General features: G+C 37.5%; 1 protein-coding gene across 1 annotated transcript; it reads right to left on the minus strand.

Annotated features, from left to right (window-relative positions):
• Positions 1–4,381: 4,381 nt before the first annotated feature.
• On the minus strand, positions 4,382–7,029 carry LOC133812575 (calcium uniporter protein 2, mitochondrial). Its single transcript, XM_062246348.1, has 2 exons — positions 6,371–7,029; positions 4,382–5,122 (listed from the first exon to the last, which is right to left on the minus strand). The coding sequence occupies exons 1-2, from the start codon at positions 6,938–6,940 to the stop codon at positions 4,640–4,642; spliced, it is 1,053 nt and encodes a 350-aa protein (XP_062102332.1). The 5' UTR covers positions 6,941–7,029; the 3' UTR covers positions 4,382–4,639.
• Between the last annotated feature and the right edge of the window lie 12,847 nt (positions 7,030–19,876).

The following is a 19,876-nucleotide window of genomic DNA, read 5'->3' on the forward strand; positions in this document are numbered from 1 at the left end:
GAGTGTTAGAAATGCGGTTGGGAATGGCCCAGGGTGGAGTGTCGCGGCCCTGTTCTTGAGGCGCCGCGACCCTTCTTTGAAGAAGCAGGTGGGGAGCTTGTGCTCGCTGGGCGCCGCGGCCCTAGCCTCTGGGAACCCTGGGGGCCGCGGCCCAAGGTGTTAGGGCCGCAGCCCTTGCCCTGTTTTCGCCCCGTTTGCTCGTTTTGACCTCGGAAACCTAGTTTTAGGCCTCGGGAGTGTCCTTGCTACTTGGATTAGTTTGGATTGATCTCTTGGAGGTTAGATAATGGTTTGAGACCCTTGATTATCTTGATTATTAATGGTATCCCAAATGTGTTGTGATTAGGTAACCGCTAAAGGACTAAAAGCTAAACCGTTCTCAAAGGTCGTTCTTTTGTTCATTCTAGCTCGAATCAAAGGTAAGAAAACTGCACCCCAAGTGTGACATGCATGGATGTTCATGAGGCATGTTGATTGTGAGAATGTGGACATGGATTGAATATAGAATGCTTAGCATATGTTGCTCACTTGTGCACGGTACTGACTCATTAGTCAGGTTTGGCAAAGGTGCTAGTATCAACTGCGAAGTTGTGACTTATTAGTCAGGTTCAGCAGTAGTACTGAGCACTGATCATGTTGGGCTGACTCATTAGTCAGGACGGCCTTAGCGTGTATTACGCAAGCCAATAAGATTGAATCTAATCGACTATCAGCATTGAATGACTCAAAGAGCATTAATGCCAGACCGACCCCGAGGGTCGATGAGTGAAAGAAGCGCTTGGAGGCTAGTGGCTTACTTAGCAGCCACTCTCCCATTTGAAAACAATGACGTGCTTGTCAGTCACTCAGTATGGTTTACCAGAGCCTGTTGAAGGCTAGTGGCTTACCTAACAGCCACTCTTCCATTTGAATTAGTGACTTGCCTGTCAGTCACTCAGTGTGGTTTATCAGGACCTCATGTGATGTTCACTCATTTGATTAAGCTTTATGATTCAGTATGATTATAATGATAATCATTTGATAATGTTATGAAAAGTATTATGTTTTCTTGCTGGGTTTTGGCTCATGGGTGCTATGTGGTGCAGGTAAAGGGAAAGAAAAGCTCACCTAGCCTTGAGTGGAGAGCTGATGTGGTGATGTGTACATATGCGGCCGCTTGACCACCACGGCCAAGGCGCTCTCAGAGGAACTAGGGGGTTTACCCTATTTTTGCCGCTTAGGTCGGCGGGATTGTAAATTTCAAACACTAGTGACCATTTTGTACTGAGAACCACTTGTAAATGTTTTGTTTAGCTTTGCAGAGCAGTTTGTAATAAAATCTCCATTTCCTTTTTATTGGTTTTGTACCTTAACCTGTTAATTACACTTAGAACACGTTTTTGACCAAAGGACTCAGGTAACGAGTCAAATTTCTGATCCACCGTTCACCGTAACTGTTCTGGGGTAGCCAGGGCGTTACAGTAGCCTTAAGACCTAGGGGTATTTTTGTCTTTTGACCTAAGGATTATATCAACCATAGAAAGTTGTAGAAGCTTAAGCAAAAACAAAGCATTCTTCTTCTTCTCCCCACCATCATTTCTCTTTCTTTTTCCTTTGAATTTTTGAAGTTCCAAGTGAGGATTCAAGCTAGGGAAGTGAGCCTTGAGGGTTAGGATTGTGTTCCACTGTTGAAGAGGGTTCCATCTTGAGCTTGAGGTAAGATTCTAGCCATGGAAACTCTAGTTTTTACTCTGTTTTCATTTGATTTTCAAGTAGAATCTTGGAGTTGATAGTTGAGAATTCAAGGGAGATTTTGGCAAAGATTGATTGGGTTATGATGTCTAGGACTTGTAGAATGGGTATTTGGGTTCAATTGTGAGTTTGGATGAACTCTGAAATCAAGTTTTGAAGGTTGGAAAGTGGAGAAGTTGAAGGGGAAAAACCAGGGCTGATTCATCCTGGTTTTAGCGCTACAGGGCCAAGGTATGGGCGCTACAGCGTTGTCCAGGGAAAGCATCCCTACTTGTAGCGCCTAGGCGCTCGGAGGGTAGCGCTACAGCGGTACCCTGTTTTTCCAAGGTTCTATTTTGGGCACTGTTGAGGGTTTTTGGCTCGGGGTTTCATTTCCTAAGGCTCGGGATCGAATTTACTAACTGTTTTGGTATGATTTGAGATCCTAGGGTGAGGTTTAGATTAAGAACCTTTTATTGTTGATTTTCATTGATGAAAGTTATATTTGGTTATGACTGGGTGACTGCTAAGGGATTTAAGGATCAATCATTCTCAAGGGTCGTTCTTTTATTACTTATCGCTCGAACCAGAGGTAAGAAAATTGCACCCAGTATGTGACATTGATTGCATATTAAATGCTTAGCAATCTTGCTTATCTGTGAATGGCACTGACCAATGAGTCAGGAATCGGCAATGGTGTCAGTACTGACTGTGAAGCTGTGACTCATTAGTCAAGTTCAGTAGTAGTATTGAGCACTGGTCGTATGGTATTGGCTTATGAGTCAAGAACAGTATTAGCGTGTTTAACCCAAGCCGAAAAGATTAGATCTAATCGACATAAGCATTATCTTCATAAGCATGAAATGCTTGACTGATCTTAAGTTCGATGAAAACAAAAGAGCTTGTCTAGTCTAATGGCTAGTTACTTAGAGCCAAGGGCAGAAGTCCCAGGTGACTGTATTGTCACACGGCTATGGGTGCGGAGCCCAAGTTCGTGACTTATCCATCAGTCACTCATCTGATTAGGGCTACACACCCCAACATGATTATTAGAATCTCGATATTATCTAATTAGGGCTACAAGCCCCAGCATGGTTACTAGAATCTTGAAGTGATATTCACTTATCTGTTTAGAGCTATAAGCCCAGTATGATTATAATAACCATCAATTGATATTGTATACATGCAGTAATAATTTTCTTGCCGAGCCTTGACTCACAGATGCTATGTGGTGCAAGTAAAGGGAAAGAAGAGCTCACCCAGCCTTGAGTGGAGAGCTTAGGTGGCGATATGTACATATGTGGTCGCTTGACCACCACGGCCAATGTGTTTCTCAGAGGAACTAGGGGTTAACCCTAAATTTTTCCGCTTAGGTCGGCGAGTTGTAATTTTTACACTGTAATGACCATTTTGGATTGTAAATAATATGTAAATGCTTTTATGAGCCCATGTACAGTTTTATGTTTTAAATAAAATATATCATTTCATTTTGATTCGGTTTTTTCACTTTAGTCTATTAATAACACTTAGATGCACGTTTATAATCAAATAACTCGTTTAGCAAGTTAAGCAAGGTTTAAAGTTCACAGTAACAGTCTTGGAGTAACCAGGGCGTTACAATTTATTCCTCACGAAATTTAAATTTGTATATTCAAATTTAAAAAAAGATATTTAATTTAACTACTAGAGTGATAAATTTATTGATTTTGTTGATAGAGAATAAAATATATGAATTCTAGTGATAAATTATCAAAATTAATAAATAATATGATATATTTAAAAAAAAAACTGATTCAATCCGTACTATTACAAATTAATTTGAACTACAGTACAAACAGATTAGATCAAAAATATAAAATTCTCAATTAGCTAGTATGAATTTAATTGGTTAGGACAAAAAAAATATCAATTGAATGAACACTCTTAATGAATGATACAATTTTCTTGTCTCGTGATCTTAATTAGAATGAGTAAAAATGGGGGACTTTTGGCTTTACTAATCAATGTGTGTTGTTTTTTAGTGGGAATGAAGCCACTATTATTGAATGAAAAAATAAAATAAAAAAATCTATCAGATAAGTTCTTTAATTACCATTAAGAATTACCATATGACCTCACAGCCGGCCAACTTAGTTGGAATCGAATTTGGGAATAAATACCCAATAGCCAAAAAAAAAAAAAAAATCTTTGACTTTTCCTTTTCCCAGAGGGGTTTAATTTGCGGCTCTACTCTCAACCAAGTTTGACTAAATTGATTTCCATTAACTTTTTCGTTTTTCTCCAAAATGTAATTCTACTAAAGCATTTTCCGATTTTAATTTTCACTTGCCATAATTAATCATGACTAATTAACAATAATTATTCATTTGGTAAATAGATAAAATTTGAATTGAAAATTTGAAAATTTCTTTTTACCTTTTTTTCCTAAGAAAAATAAAGGAAAAAAATGCAGTATTTTATTTAAAAACATAAATTCTTCCATTGAAAATAATTAATGCTATAAGGCACACGATGCTGTCAAATAGTTGAATTGTTATAAAAGACAAGTTCAATTGTTATCCTATAAATAGTTGAATTGTTATCGTGAGATGCCATGTTGAGCAACTAATGGGACCTTGCAGCAATGCTCATTTAAAATATTATATTTATATTTAATTATTTCACAATCATCAAATTAAAAATAAATATAAATTAACCAGAAAATTGATAGCATCTGGTCTGGATTATGCATGATGTACAACGCAATAGAGTGATAAAAAATAAAACAGAGATGCTCAAAGACCTTGGATAGAGAACAATTTTGTTTAACTTCTTGCAAAGATAAAACAAAACATTAAAAATGAGAATGAAATTATTAATCAAAATTGTGTGGCTATTTTTCACTTGTTGTTTTTCTTATTACTCTTGTAGTATTACTGTTAATATCAAATTAATCATGTACAACACCCAATTGGACCTTTCCTGCTTTATCAAATGAATTGATCGTCGAATAAGGCGTTGAGTATGGATAACAAGCTTTTCTCAGCTCATTATACCTTCCAATGTCGAAGTCATACTGCTTCATTAATCGTTTCTGCTTAGCCATAAATCGGCTGTGGAAAAACCCTTCAAAAGAAGGCTCTTTGGAGGTCCTAAGGAAAAAGGCATAGCCAGCCATGAAGTATATCGACGTGACATAGAAGCAAATTGGCTCCATCACATCCCACGACAGCTCCCAAAAAGTTAGCCGCATGAACCCCGCAGTTTGAACCATTAGGTAGGCCAGACCGCACCACAGCTCCTTTCGGACCAGGGACTCGGCCCTCTCGTCAATCTCACTCTTCTGATTCTCCAACTCTTCAAGCTCTTTTCTTCTTGGGTCGTTGGAGCTTGGTTCTGGTACTGGAATTAGTTCTTGAATCACTTTGGCAACCTGAAAATAACACATAACAAAAATGTTTGGGTAAAAGATGACTCAGCCTAAACATTAGCATTGCTATTTGTAAGGGACTACTGTATATATTGACAAGTAACATATATATATAAGACTATTATAATAATTAGATATATAGTGCTTGAGAATTTAAAATATTGGACCCTTTCGTGAAAGAAAGAAAAACACCAAAATAGTCAATCAAAGCATGTGATAACCCAGAGAATACAACAAGGACCCCCCCTCCCAATAATGCCTGCCATGAACTAATTTAAGAAAAGGACAACTGAGCCAGTTAGTGTCGATGAGGCTAAAAGCAAACAAATATCTCTACAGTATATATGCATATATATTAAATTATTCGGAGCAAAGCCAATTATCTTCGGAAATAACAAGAGAAAAAAGCCTACATTTTTTAACTGTAAAAAAAATCATAATTATTCATATCATCGTCAAATTCATATGAGTAAAACCTGCAGCTTTTAATGCTAATAACCTAAACTCATTAACTCAAAGTAGAGAAAGGAAAATCAAGCTACTAACTAACCCTATTTCACGATAGCATAGTAGAAAAAAAAAACTTAAAACAAGAAAATTTCCATATATTTTTTTTAATTTTCATCCAAAATTTTAAATAAAATTTCCTTAAATAAAAACTGTGTTTATCCTGGGAAAAAAAATGTATCCTCCTCCAAAAGTACTCTCATGATTGCTATTATTGAAAAAAAGTATATTCCTCTTTCAACTAGTTATTCTTTTCTTTTTTGGGGGGTCAAATGTAAAAGTTATCATGTTTCCATATGACTCGTTAATTTTCTGAACGTCCTCAATTTAAATAAATTTTTGTTGAGAGGACTGGTATGGCCATAAAGGCTCGCAAAAAAAAAGGGACAAAATCTTGAGCCATTGTTGAAACCGAAAGGGTTTATATTTGTTCTCCCAACAAACGTGGTATCCTTTAACACGTTTAGATCTGGCGAAACAACAAAGTTTCATTTTCCTGTCGAAAAAGAAAACACACAAAAAAAGAGAAAAAATCATTATAAAAATTTATCAGATCCCCAAATTGATAAACAAAAACACTACGTGAATGAATGAATCTTTAAACCTTTCATGACCATGACAATCTGAATCTGAAATCACAACAAATTAAAACAAGAGCAATTTCGCAGAGAAGAATATAAACTAATTATCAATTTTATACTGTTAGATATAATTTTATAGAAATTATAAGGAATTGAAATTTACCTGTTCAGGCCTGAGAAGCACAACGTTCCCGAAAACGACGACGTTTCCACTCTCATCCAGCATTTTCGCAAATTTTCGTCCCAGGTCTGAATCCGTACAAGTCTCCTCGCAGATCCGTACAAATTCCGAGTAAGAGATACTGCTCTGAGGAATTTCCCTCAGCCTCGATTTTACAGCCTCTAGCTGCGTAACCCTGAGTAATTTCTTGGTATCCTCAATCGTAAGCCCCGGCCTCTCCGACGGCGAAGTTTCCGTCGCCGGAGGCGGTGTAAGTCCGTCCAAACGAATCCGATCCCGGCCGATTCCAATTTCCCTGAGTTTCTCAATCAGGTTTCCTCCCATTGGGACTGACCTGAGCTCCAGCGACATCTCCTCCTGTATAGCCCTCCTGTGAATAAAGCGGCTGAAGATCGCATTGTCTCCGGGATCCGGAGCGAGATTAGAGCGATTAGGGCTACGAGGAATCCGATTTTGAGCCGCGGATGAAGCTATCCGGCAACTCGTAACGCTTTTGGAAGAGAATTTGTAGATGTTATAGAGGCGCTGGGCTAACGATTTCTTAGACGCCATTGTTGAGTATAATCAGAGATGAAAATCTTCTTTCCGAAGTTTCTGGTAAGGAGAGAATAATGAAAGGGTTACTGGTTTTGAGCGCTTGAACAATGAAAGCTTATTTTCTTTATATAGGGTGTTAATTGGGGAAGACGAAAGAGATATATTGAAAATATCGCGATATATTATCGATAAATAAATGTTACCCTTACGTTGTGGAATATTTGTTGTTACGAGAAGTTGAAAAATCACGAGAAAAAAGATCTTATGCGATTGTTTTAATTACCTTACACGTGGTTGGCTTGGTTTGATCATCAGAAACAATCCTTGCCGTACAATCATATGAAAAATGTAAGTAAGTTGTTAACCACTGATGTTGACTTTCAATAATGCAACGAAACGTGGCATAATCTCAGCCGTCAATCTTGTAGACCCATTTAAGATTTACGTAAATGATGTGTATTTTTTCTTAAATAATTGTCAAGAAGAAGAGTAACGTAACACAAATCAATGAGTAATCACATAACAAATTTGAATCCTAAAATTCGTGGCAATTTGATTTGTGATAATAAGTTAAGTGTTTATAACATGTTTGCGATTGAATTCATTAAAATTATTGTAATAAATTTTTCTCTAAGCAATTTGCCAACCTTTGAAAAATTTCACATAAAATGTTAGTATTAAATAATAAAAGAGAGGACAAGTAAATTGACTTAAATATTTACTCCAACGGTTCGCTGCATACTTTTTTTAAAGTAATGACACGTGTGAAGGAGTAGACCAGAGGAGAGGTTATCTTGGAGAGTTCGAAGTAGTAAAAATAGAAACGGTCACAGGTTAAGATAACTCTCGTGAGAGAGAAAGTGTGGTTGAAGATGGCAGCCAAGTCACAACTGGTGAAGGTGATGTGCATAGCGTGAACGCAAACGTGTCGCCACATATACACTTACTTTCTCTTACAAATGATATAATAACTCATCGAACTATAAAAGCTTTCACTTTTAAATTTTATCTACTCATTTCTATAGTAATTACTAATTATTAAATACTAATTTCTAATTATAGAAAATTAATTACCATATTTCACTCTTTGAATTTTAGCTAAACATTAAATATAAAAATTTATTTAAATTTATTTTATTCCGGTTTTATTACTTTTAATAAAAGAGTAGAACAGAAGATGTGTATGTACACAATGCACCACAATAGTACACACGTGGCATAATAAATATTTAAATTAAATTAAATTCTGTTAAAATATAAAATCATGATAAAAAGAACTTAGCTAGTCATTAAACCAGAATTATGTGCATTGTAAATTTTGATATGATTTATTCTTAGATTTTTTTAAAAAAAAAATCTCGAATTTAATTTTTAGCTAAATACACATAGACATAACGATAAAATGATATTTTTTTTCTAATAATTATAATTAATCCGTGCAGGTCATAGATAGATTGAGTTGACACATCAGATGGTAATAATTATGTAATGTTTTGTAGTTGCAAAAGCTACAGTTTCGTTGTAATTTTAGATTAAAAACGAATATTTTTCTAATAATTATATTTTTAAAGAGTTAATATCTAGAAATTAATTAATTAAATTGTAAAATAATATATATAGTTATGTTATTGTGGGAAAGATTTGTATAAATATCCATTTTTAGTGAATAATTAAGTGTCAAATTTCACTGCTGTGATTATAAGGCAAATTAACTATTTGATGATTATCTAAAATATTTCATAATTAGGGGCTGAGTGCCTGAGTGGGGTGATGATGTGGATAATTGCATTTTATTTTATACATATGTAATTTAAATAAAAAATCATTCTCAATTGAAATTATTCAAAGGGTTATTAAAGTAAAGCAGCGCAGCAATTTGGACGATAGAAATTAATTAACTCCACTCTAATGAACTCTTTATTAACGAATTGTCATTATTAAAGGTATAAACCCTAGCTAGTATTAATTTTTATATATATTTTATGCGTTATCTTTTGACAAAAATCAATATTGATTAACTTATCGCGATAAACAAAAAAAGTATAAGCTGACACATGATCAAAGGACAACATGATATTTATGTCAAAAAATAATAACCATGACCAGAACACCTTTCAGGAAAAAAAAATACATATAGACTCGTGTTTCTTAAGAGAAATATTATAAAAGAATATCATTTTTGCTGCCACAAAAAGTCAGTCATTATTGTTTTTTTTTTCTTTTTTCTATTATTTTTTAGTGTGATTATTTCTCACATCATACGGATATGTATAAGTATGTAGCACTAATTGATGACGTTCTTTCCGAAACAAATTTGCATGCATGAAAAACACGTTCGATTATAGTCAAGATTATATAAATATATATATGGGGGAATTTTATTATACAAACTATTTTTATTGGAATCATTCTTCTAATGAATTCCCTGAGAACTTCTATAGTAAATGGAATATACAGAATTGTGATCAATCAAATATTGCAAAGCCCTGGTATCTATTACCGGTCAGAATTGGACCATAACGGAATTTCGGTCTATACCGGCACCATAATATCAGATTAGGGAGGAAGATTAGAATTAGAGCTTCACTTTAAGTCCTACCGGTGAGACTTTCAGTATTCTCAACCCTTAAACAATTTTCAGCATGATTTTTTTTTATGAGCTTGTATATTATAGCTATTTAGAGCATCGGCAAATTTTCATAAAATTCTGAATAGTTTACAGTACCGAAAATTAAGTTCAAACATGTTGTTGCACACGTGACTAATTTTTTTTATGCCCCTGGAAAGCAACATGTTTGACTCTAGTTTTCGGTACTGTAAACTATTCGAAATTTTATGAAAATTTGCAGAATGCTCTAAATATCTACAATATACACAGTTATAAAAAAAAATCGCGCCGAAAACTGTTCATGAGTCGAGAAACACTGAAAGCCCCACCGATAAAGCTTAAAGTGAAACCCCTATAGAAGAATTTTCCTATACATATATACACACTATAGGTGCAAGTATAAAAAACTTATTAATTAATTTTATCACGTTGATAAATATTATTCTAATTATTCTTATTTAGTTACATAGTTATATTATTTGTAAACGTACGATATTTATATATAATGTATTTATTATGTATTTTATATTATTGTAACAACAAATATCTAGTTTTATAACATGTGAATTTATATTAATATAATTATTAAATATCTAATTTTGTATTGAATATTATTATAATAATAATATTTTTATAATATTTAAATTTATATTAATATAATAACTAAATATTTATTCTAGTAAAATTTTATAAAAACTAAGATTTTATATTATATGTTATATATTATTATAATAATATTTTATAACATTTGAATTTATATGAATATAATTAATAAATATTTAATTTAGTATTAAATATTATTATAATAATAATATCTAATAACATTTAAATTTATAATTAATAATATTTTATAATATTTAAATTTAATAATAATATTTTATAACATTTGAATTTATATTAATATAATTAATAAATATTTTATAATATTTAAATTTATATTAATATAATTAATAAAATTTTACTTTTATTTGGTTTTAAATATTTGAAATATTCTTTTAAAGTTAACAAAACAAACTGTTTAAACAAAAAATTTCTATTATCTACCTCTTTTTAATTAACAGTAATAGTATTTAACACTATTGGGGGTGAGAAAGTGATTATGAGATTTATACATAACGTAAGCAGCAATTATAAGATCAAGATGTATAGTGATATATTAATTAATTAATCTGGTCAAGCATTGACTTTGATGTGGCGAAAGCTGTGATGAAGTCCTAATCAGAACCGTTATTATATATACTCGAAATTCTTAACATGATTTACACAAGCTTAAATAAAAAATTAATATTGTTCCCACATATATAGGAACGTGTATATATATAAAGCTAGATCACCATCATAATCCAGTCCAACTCTTACATATGTTCGTGTTTAATCCATATATATCATCTCATCTACGTTTACATATACGGGGAATTAATAATTTTCTTTCTTCTATTTTTTGACAAGTTGATTATATATTCTGGTCACAGCTGTGTGTTATATACATTGTTATAATAATAACGAAGACCAAAAATAATTTATGTATATTTATGCAACAAAGATATGGATGAAAACTTGGAATGATCAACAAAGCAACAAGTCTTATTTTTCTTTGGTTGCTATAAATATATATATTATTATATATATAATCATATACAGTGATCATGAGGGTTCTCAGAAAGAGTTATTTTGACTGACATTGGTTAATCTCATCAAGAATCTAATTGTGCTGTGCAGATATGGTCCACCTTAATTATTTTTCTCTATAATTTGAGTTTAGAGGATTGGATTCTTAATATATATACGGTTCTAAAATTTGACTATAGCAACTAGCAAATTTCATAAAATAATTCCATATTTTTTTCCATCCACTTGTTTACATTATTTGACATATCCATATCCATCATCTGTGAATCTCTTCATATGGGCATTAATTTATTTTTCTCAAACCCCATAACTCTTGTGCTCAATTAATGGAGAGAAGTAAAAGCTTCTTTTTTTTTTTATTCTTTGATTTGTGTTTATCAATGCACTACAAGAAATGTTAATATTAGGGGTGAACCCATTAGAGGCGGACCTGAATCCGCCTTATGGACCCAGGAGTCCGCCGCTAATAAAGTTTTTTAATTTTATTTTTATTTAAAAAAAAAAAAGCATTAGTGGCGGACCAGGAACTATTAGCAGCGAAGGATCTGCCGCTAATATAGAAAAGGGAAAGTGTGGGAATTTTCCCGAGCTCCTATTTGAATCCTGGTATTAAGCCACATTAGGGAATTTGGGATATTACAACTATCCTCTCCTTATAGAAATTTTGAACTCGAAATTTACCTGAGCAACTCGGGATACTGACTCTTCATATCTAACTCCAGCACCCAGGTTGCTTCCTCGACCTTGTTGTTCCTCCATAATACCTTAACCAAATGTATAGTTTTATTCCTTAAGACCTTATCTTTTCTGTCTAGTATATGGACTGGCAGTTTCTCGTATGAGAGATCTGCCTCAAGCTCCAGATCCTCATAACTCAATACATGAGTCACATCTGATACATACCTTCGAAGAGCTGAAACATGAAATACGTTATGCACGACCGACAATCCCGATGGTAAGGCCAACCTATAGGCCACCTGACCAATCCTCTCCAGGATCTCAAATGGACCTACAGGTCTCAGCTTGCCCTTTTTCCCAAATCTTCTCACTCCTTTCCATGGCGAGAATCTAAGGAAAACATAGTCTCCCACCTGGAACTCCACGTTCCTGCGTTTAGGATCTACATAACTTTTCTATCTGCTCTGAGAAGCGAGCATCTGAGCTCTAATCTTCTCAACGACCTCATTGGTCCTCTGAACTTCTTCAGGACCCAAGTATCTCCTTTCTCATGTCTCATCTCAATGAATGGGAGATATGCATTTCCTACCATACAACATCTCGTAAGGAGCCACCTTAATAGTCGACTGATAGTTGTTGTTATAGGAAAACTCTATCAAAAGGAGATACTTATACTCTAAGACCCACCAAAGTCCAGCACACATGCTTGTAGCATGTCTTCTAATATCTGAATCGTCCTCTCAAATTTTCCATCTCTCTGAGGATGACAAGCAGTACTGAACTTCAACTGTGTACCCATGACCCTCTGTAAACTTCCCCAAAACTTGAAAGTGAATGTGGGGTCCCGATTTGACACAATCGACCTCGGTGGCCCATGAAGGCGCACAATCTCTCTCACATAGAGATTTGCGTACTGGTCAACTGTATAGGTAGTCCTCACTTGTAGGAAGTGAGCTGACTTGGTGTAGCAATGCCCAATAAGTCATATTGAATCAAATCATGCGATCGATGCAATATGGCCGATTTGTGATTTGAGATTTTTTAAATGTGAGTCAAATAGCATTGCATTGCATCCTTATAAATATATTAATTTATGTATTTCTTCTCAATTTAAAATTTTAGTTTTGCTCATGTTGTTATTGTTAAAATTTGAAGTTTTGGTCGTATTACTCAAGTTTAGTTAAACTATTTTGTTTAACTGTCATGAATGTGGAATGTTATTTTTAAAAAATTAATGTTTAATGGCAAACCGCCTAAATCACACCGCATCAAACTTAAGATCATGTATGCAATGCGGGTGTGATTTAAAATATTACTCAAATCGTATATATAGAGCACTTCATTAAAATAATCTCAAACCACACCCAAAATACACTATATTTATTAGTAAAAGTTTCAAAAATTGTGATTAAAACTTGATCATTATCACTAATAGATTATACATATATATTGATTAATTTAATTGTAATTAAAAATGATGATCATAACGAATTGGACTTTTATTTTGTGATTAACAAATTTTTTTTGTTTGTCGGCGACCACACCATGATAATATTCTTTAGTCCGATATAGTTGTTTCTCAATAAAAGCACATCCAAATTTTCTTGATCGCTAAAAAAAAAAAAAAAAAAAAAAAAAAAGTACTCTTCTATGTATTTCAAAGAAAGAAAAAAAAAAGTTGACTAATCATGTGATTGATATATATTATCGATCGATATCGATGAGACTAAGACGTCATAGGCCTCAATACCTTATTCCATTCAGTTTTTCTTACCAACATTTTTTATAATTTCTTTTCTTGGTGAGTTTATGACCAATTAAATGTAAGTAATTTCTTTAAAATGTGACACGAATATATCACATAAAGGAGCATCCATACTAGAATCGAAATATATATATATATAATAATTATTATTATTATTCGTGACTTTATCAATTTGTAAATCCCAAAAAAATAAAAAAAAGACACTGATTATATTACATAGATTTATTATTGTTGGACCAGGATGTATAGCATATATTCTTATTTCTTGAGGTATTATTGACACTTATGAGACATAATGCATGGGATATATATAGATAATAATTTTATTCTATATATCTCCTAGACCTCTATAAAGATATATATATATATATATAATGAGTTGATGACAAAGTATTGATCCTTTTCCGATTCATATATGCAGATCAAGGTACTATAGTGATACAAACGAATCATCAATCAGTCCAATTATTGACAAACTTAATATTCCCTTACATATATATGTATATATTTTTAGAAAAGAAAAAAAAAACAAAACATTATTATCCATTAATTCCCAAATTTAGCTATATATATATTATACCCAGATTTCGAGCCATATTAAATGTAACCTCGAAAGCTGGATTCGCAACGAATGGACTCGTAAAGTTTGAAGTATGCTCCAGGACTAAATCTCGAGCCTACAAGACTGATGCGACCTCGAACGTGGTGGCCTCAAAATATTCACGATCTCGAAGGGTAGCTCCGAGACGCATCTATCCTCAGGAAAGACCTCGGATCAAGGGTTCCGAGCCTGACACACGTACGATCTCGAAAGCCATATGACCTCGGGAGATGTCATTAGCTCGAAAGCTGATGAGAAACCTGGTAGAGTAAGGGCTTGGAGATATATGATAATGACCTTGAATATCTACAAGTGTTGTCTATAAGGGACGTGTTCTGCATTTATTATTGTAAATCCCATAAAATCATGGGATATTATTTGATTAGTTATACGCCCCCTGGTCTTCAGGGGACATTTCCTTTTATATCGGATTACAGGTATTTAAAGCCATTTAATTTATTTACACAAAAAGAGTAACTGCCCAAAATATGTGGGATAGTATTCTGCATCCTTCTCTATAAATAGAGAGGGCATGCACCAATGTAAAGGACGGAAATTCTGAGTCTTGAGAGAAAACTCTGAAGAATTCATGCTAAAGAATTTTCAAAGATAATCTTGAGTTTAATAACAAAGACTCGTGGACTAGGCAGATTTAACTGCTGAACCACGTAAAAATCGTGTTTTGTATTATTTTAATCGGCCATTATCTGTTATTGTTTGCGTGCTCTACTTTCACTGTTGACGAAAAACGGCGTCAACAGTTTGGTGCTTTCATTGAGAGCCTTAAGCATTCATCCCTGAAAAAGTCATGGCCACTAACAATCAGAACACACCTGAAGAAAATTACCCAAGACGTCCTGGAAAACAGCCAATGGAGAACCCAGATGTTGAAGAGAGAAGTGGGTCTTCTGATTCCCGAGGACCACCTCCTCCACCAAGAGATGAGGATATGTATTACAATCCTGAGCGGTATGTTCCTATTGTGGAACTTGAGAACCGACAATTGAAGCAGCTGTTGGCAGAGGCCAACAAACGGAATGAGGAGTTGACAAGGATAGCTGCAGAGGCGCAGGTGGCTCAGCCCCCGCCTCCGCGCGAAAACGAAGTCCCTCCTCCGAGGGACGTGCATGTTCCTCTCCGTAGACCCCGTGGGCGTCCACGAAAAGACGCTGCCACAAGGAGGCCGACTCAACCTCCAGCACTAGCAGAGCCATCCGCTCCACCTAGGCCCCAGAGGAATACTCGGGCTCGGGCCCCGGCTAACCCGCCTGTGGAAGTGCCTGCAGGAACTGAGAATAACCGAACCCCTGCAGAGGCTCAGACTCAGATACCTGGGAGCGCACCAAATGCGACCGACCCATCTCGGGCAAATTCTGGACCCTCTAGGCCGCGACATGGGTGGCAGCCACCGTCGCCTATACGGTTCCCTCCATCACCCATAAGATATCCTTCGCCCCCCCACAGGAACGCTCAACCTGTTCGAGATCACGGCGAAGGGCGTACGGGGGGAAGACAACGAAATGGGGAGGCTTTCCAGGAGCGGAGAGGCGCCCCATCTGAGAAAAGTCAAACGTCTCGGTCTCGCACGGAGGAGACGAGACGACGTGGGAAGAATCCATCACGAAATAACCAAACAACGAGTTTTACCAGTGATGATTCCGGAGATACCAAGTCGGTCAATAAGCATGACCGAGGTCGTAAGAATACTGGAAGCCGCAAAAATCGTCCCGACCTGCGAGATCATCTGAATCAGAGTCGGGGTAATGGTGACCAAACAAATCCGGACTTGAGGAATCACTTGAATAGGCGTAGAGATCCCTTGCGGAGACGCGAGCCTGGGATTGTGATCGATGACAGCCGATTCCAGACAGTGCCTCTTGCGGACCCAGTCCAAGAAAGAATTGACCAGCTTGAAAAGGCTTTTAAGCTTTTGAAAAACGAGCAAAGGAATGATCGATATGAAGACTTTGACGAGGAGCTCGAACCGTTTGCTCCTCATATTTCCAATACTCCATTTCCTCAAGGGTTTCGGATCCCTCACGTCCCAACGTTTGAAGGAAAGACCGACCCGTGCAGTCACCTGAGCACATTCAACACCATCATGAGAGCCAGTAACGTGGGTTACGAGCTCAGGTGCATGTTGATTCCAGCATCATTAACAGGACCTGCCAAAAGTTGGTTCGAAAAATACAAGAGACACTCAATAACTTCTTGGGAGCAATTGTCTAAAGACTTTAAGAAGCAGTTCAGAGCAACGATGGGGGTCAGACCAGAGGCATCCACTTTGACTAACGTCCGACAACAGCCGGGCGAAACACTAAAAAGTTACTTAACAAGGTTTAATCTGGAAGTCGCCCGAGCTCGGGACGTGGATGACAGTGGGCACCTAATGGCTGTCCAAGCCGGCATAATGCCGGGAAGTGCCATAACCGAGTTTAACAGACGAGCGCAGAGGTTTGTCAATGTAGAGGAAGCGAGGTCAACGCTCAATGCGACTTCCCAGCCCGAAACTACAACGATAAACGTCAACTCTGCCTCAACCTCGGCGGACCCAGCAGCTCCAAAACCTGTCACGGAGAACCCCTCCAAGAGGAAAAAGAACGAAGGAAGTAACCCCGAAGCCGAGGGAGGAAAGAAAAAGAAAGGGGAGAGATATTTCTCCGTGTATAGAGTATACACCGAGCTCAATGAGTCTCGGGAGAACATATACCTGGCTAATGAAAACCAGGTCCCCTTTAGGCGTCCGGACCCGATGAGAAATCAAAAATCCAAGAGGGACTCCAGTAAGTATTGCCGATTTCACAGAGACACCGGGCATACAACCGATGAATGTCGACAATTGAAGGACGAGATCGAATGATTGATCTCGAGAGGTTACTTCCGGCAATATGTCAAAAACCAGAGTACTAGTCAGGCGGCCGCGAGCGAGAGAGTAGCCGCGCCTCCGACGACACTAAACAATAGTTCCCGAGCTCGGGAAGAAGACAGGCCCCCGCCGATAGATGGAGAGGATGTAATAACCATCTCGGGAGGGCCTCATCTCGCAGGAGTGGGCAGGAACGCCCAAAAGAGATATGTTAACGAACTGAAGACCGGGGACGGGTCTCTTTATGAACCCGAACCTAGGGCCCAAAAAAGCCAGAGGATTAAGACACAACCAATAACCTTCACTGAGGAAGACACGTCCCATGTCCAGTTTCCTCACCATGATCCGCTGGTCATTACTCTTCAGCTAGCCAACAAAAGGGTCCACCGAGTTCTCATAGATAATGGGAGCTCAGTCAACATTCTTTACAAAGCAACCCTCGAGAAGATGGGACTCTCCCTTCGCGACCTGAAAGCGTGTGCAACTACTTTGTATGGCTTTTCAGGAGAAGGAACCGCCTGCATGGGATCCATCGAGCTCCCCGTGACCTTGGGAGACTACCCAGTCTCGGCAACCAAGATGATGGAGTTCGTGGTAGTAAACTTACCATCAGCCTACAATGTGCTGCTCGGGAGACCCGCCCTGGTCGGGCTGGGGGCAGTTTCATCAGTAAGGCATCTGGCCCTTAAGTTCCCAACCCCTAGCGGAGTCGGGACATTGAAAGGAGACCAATTAGCAGGGAGGGAATGCTACAGCATCTCCTTGAGAGGAAAGAAACAAACGAGCGCACAAGCACTTGTCATCGTACAAAACAAAGACGGAACAGTCTTAGAGATTGACGAAGAGATTCATCCAAGAATTGAGGAGAAAGTTGACCTCGAACCTTTAGAGGAGCTCGAATAAATTCAGCTCGAGGAAGTTGATCCCTCGAAGAAGGTGAAGGTCGAAAAACACCTCCTAGATGAGACAAAATAGCAATTAATTTTCTTTTTGAAGAAAAACCAGGATGTCTTCGCGTGGTCACACTCAGACATGGTGGGGATAAGCCCGAATATAGCAAGCCACGCACTGAACATAGACAAAAGCTTCCCCCCGAAGCAACAAAAGCGTAGACAGCTGAACGAAGACAGAAAGAAAGCACTAAAGGAGGAGGTTGACAGGTTAAAGGCAAACCGATTCATTAGGGATGCCTTTTACCCTGACTGGGTAGCCAATCCGGTGTTGGTCCCAAAGCCCAATGGGACGTGGCGAACCTGTATTGACTACTCAGACCTCAACAAAGCTTGCCCAAAAGACTGTTTTCCGTTACCAAGGATTGACCAGCTCGTGGATGCCACGGCGGGGCATGGCCTGATGTCGTTCATGGATGCTTATTTTGGATATAACCAGATTCCCATGCATGCCCCCGACCAAGAACATACGAGCTTCATCACGGATAAAGGGCTATACTGCTATAATGTCATGCCATTCGGGCTCAAAAATGCCGGGGCCACATACCAGCGGCTCGTAAACATGATGTTTTCAGAACAAATAGGGAACAACCTGGAGGTTTATGTTGATGACATGCTTGTCAAGTCTCAACTCAACAAGAACCATGTTGATGACCTCGAAGAGTGCTTCGGCGTGCTCAGAAAGTATAACATGAAGCTAAATCCTCAGAAGTGCACTTTTGGGGTGTCTTCAGGAAAATTTCTGGGCTTTATTGTAAACTCTCGTGGAATGGAGGCTAACCCCGACAAGATCAAGGCCCTGATTAACATGCCCTCACCTCAGAGGCATAAAGATGTCCAAAGTTTAACTGGCAGGATGGCAGCCCTAAGCAGATTCATCTCGAAATCTACGGATCGTGGTCTTCCATTTTTCAACTTATTAAGAGGAGGTAAGAAATTTGAATGGACGGAGGAATGCGAGCTGGCCTTTCAGGAGCTCAAAAAGCACTTTGCAGAACCACCCATCCTGTCAAAACCTGAAACGGGAGAAATACTGTACCTATACCTTTCAACCACCGAACACGCGATAAGCGCAGTGCTTGTTCGAGAAGAAGAGAAGGTGCAAAGACCCGTTTACTACATCAGTAAAAGATTACTGGGGGCAGAGTCAAGATACCCATTGATGGAGAAACTCGCGCTCAGTTTAATTCATTCATCTCGTAAACTCCGCCCCTACTTTCAGGCGCATCCCATCCATGTGTTGACTGATCAACCGCTTAGGCAAGTCTTGTCTAAACCAGAAGCTTCAGGTCGACTTCTTAAATGGGCTGTAGAGCTCGGACAGTTCGAGATCACCTACCACCCAAGAACGACCATTAAGGCACAGGCATTGGCGGACTTTATAGTGGAATGTACTGGAATAGCCGACAACGAGGTAATAACCACGGCCCACGAGCTGTGGAAACTTTACGCCGACGGCTCATCAAATGAAAATGGAGCGGGGGCAGGGGTCATTTTGGTTACCCCCGCAGGGAGCAAATTTCATTCTGCCTTAAGATTTGGCTTTAAAGTGTCGAATAAAGAGGCCGAATACGAGGCTTTACTCGCGGGACTTCGTATAGCAAAGGAGCTCAAAGCTAGAGCTATACATTGCTACAGTGACTCCAAACTCGTGGTTAATCAAATCCTAGGAGAATACCAGGCTCGTGGTACAAGAATGGCAGCTTATCTGGAGAAGGAAAAATCCGCATTGGAGTGTTTCGAGTTTTACGCAATCGAACAGGTTCCGTGAGAACGAAACTCAAATGCAGATGCCTTAGCTCGACTCGCCACATCCACCGAAAATGAAGAGCTGAATGTTGTACCCATAGAACA

Source organism: Humulus lupulus, chromosome 1 (genome assembly GCF_963169125.1).
Source record: "Humulus lupulus chromosome 1, drHumLupu1.1, whole genome shotgun sequence".
Lineage (NCBI taxonomy): Eukaryota > Viridiplantae > Streptophyta > Magnoliopsida > Rosales > Cannabaceae > Humulus > Humulus lupulus.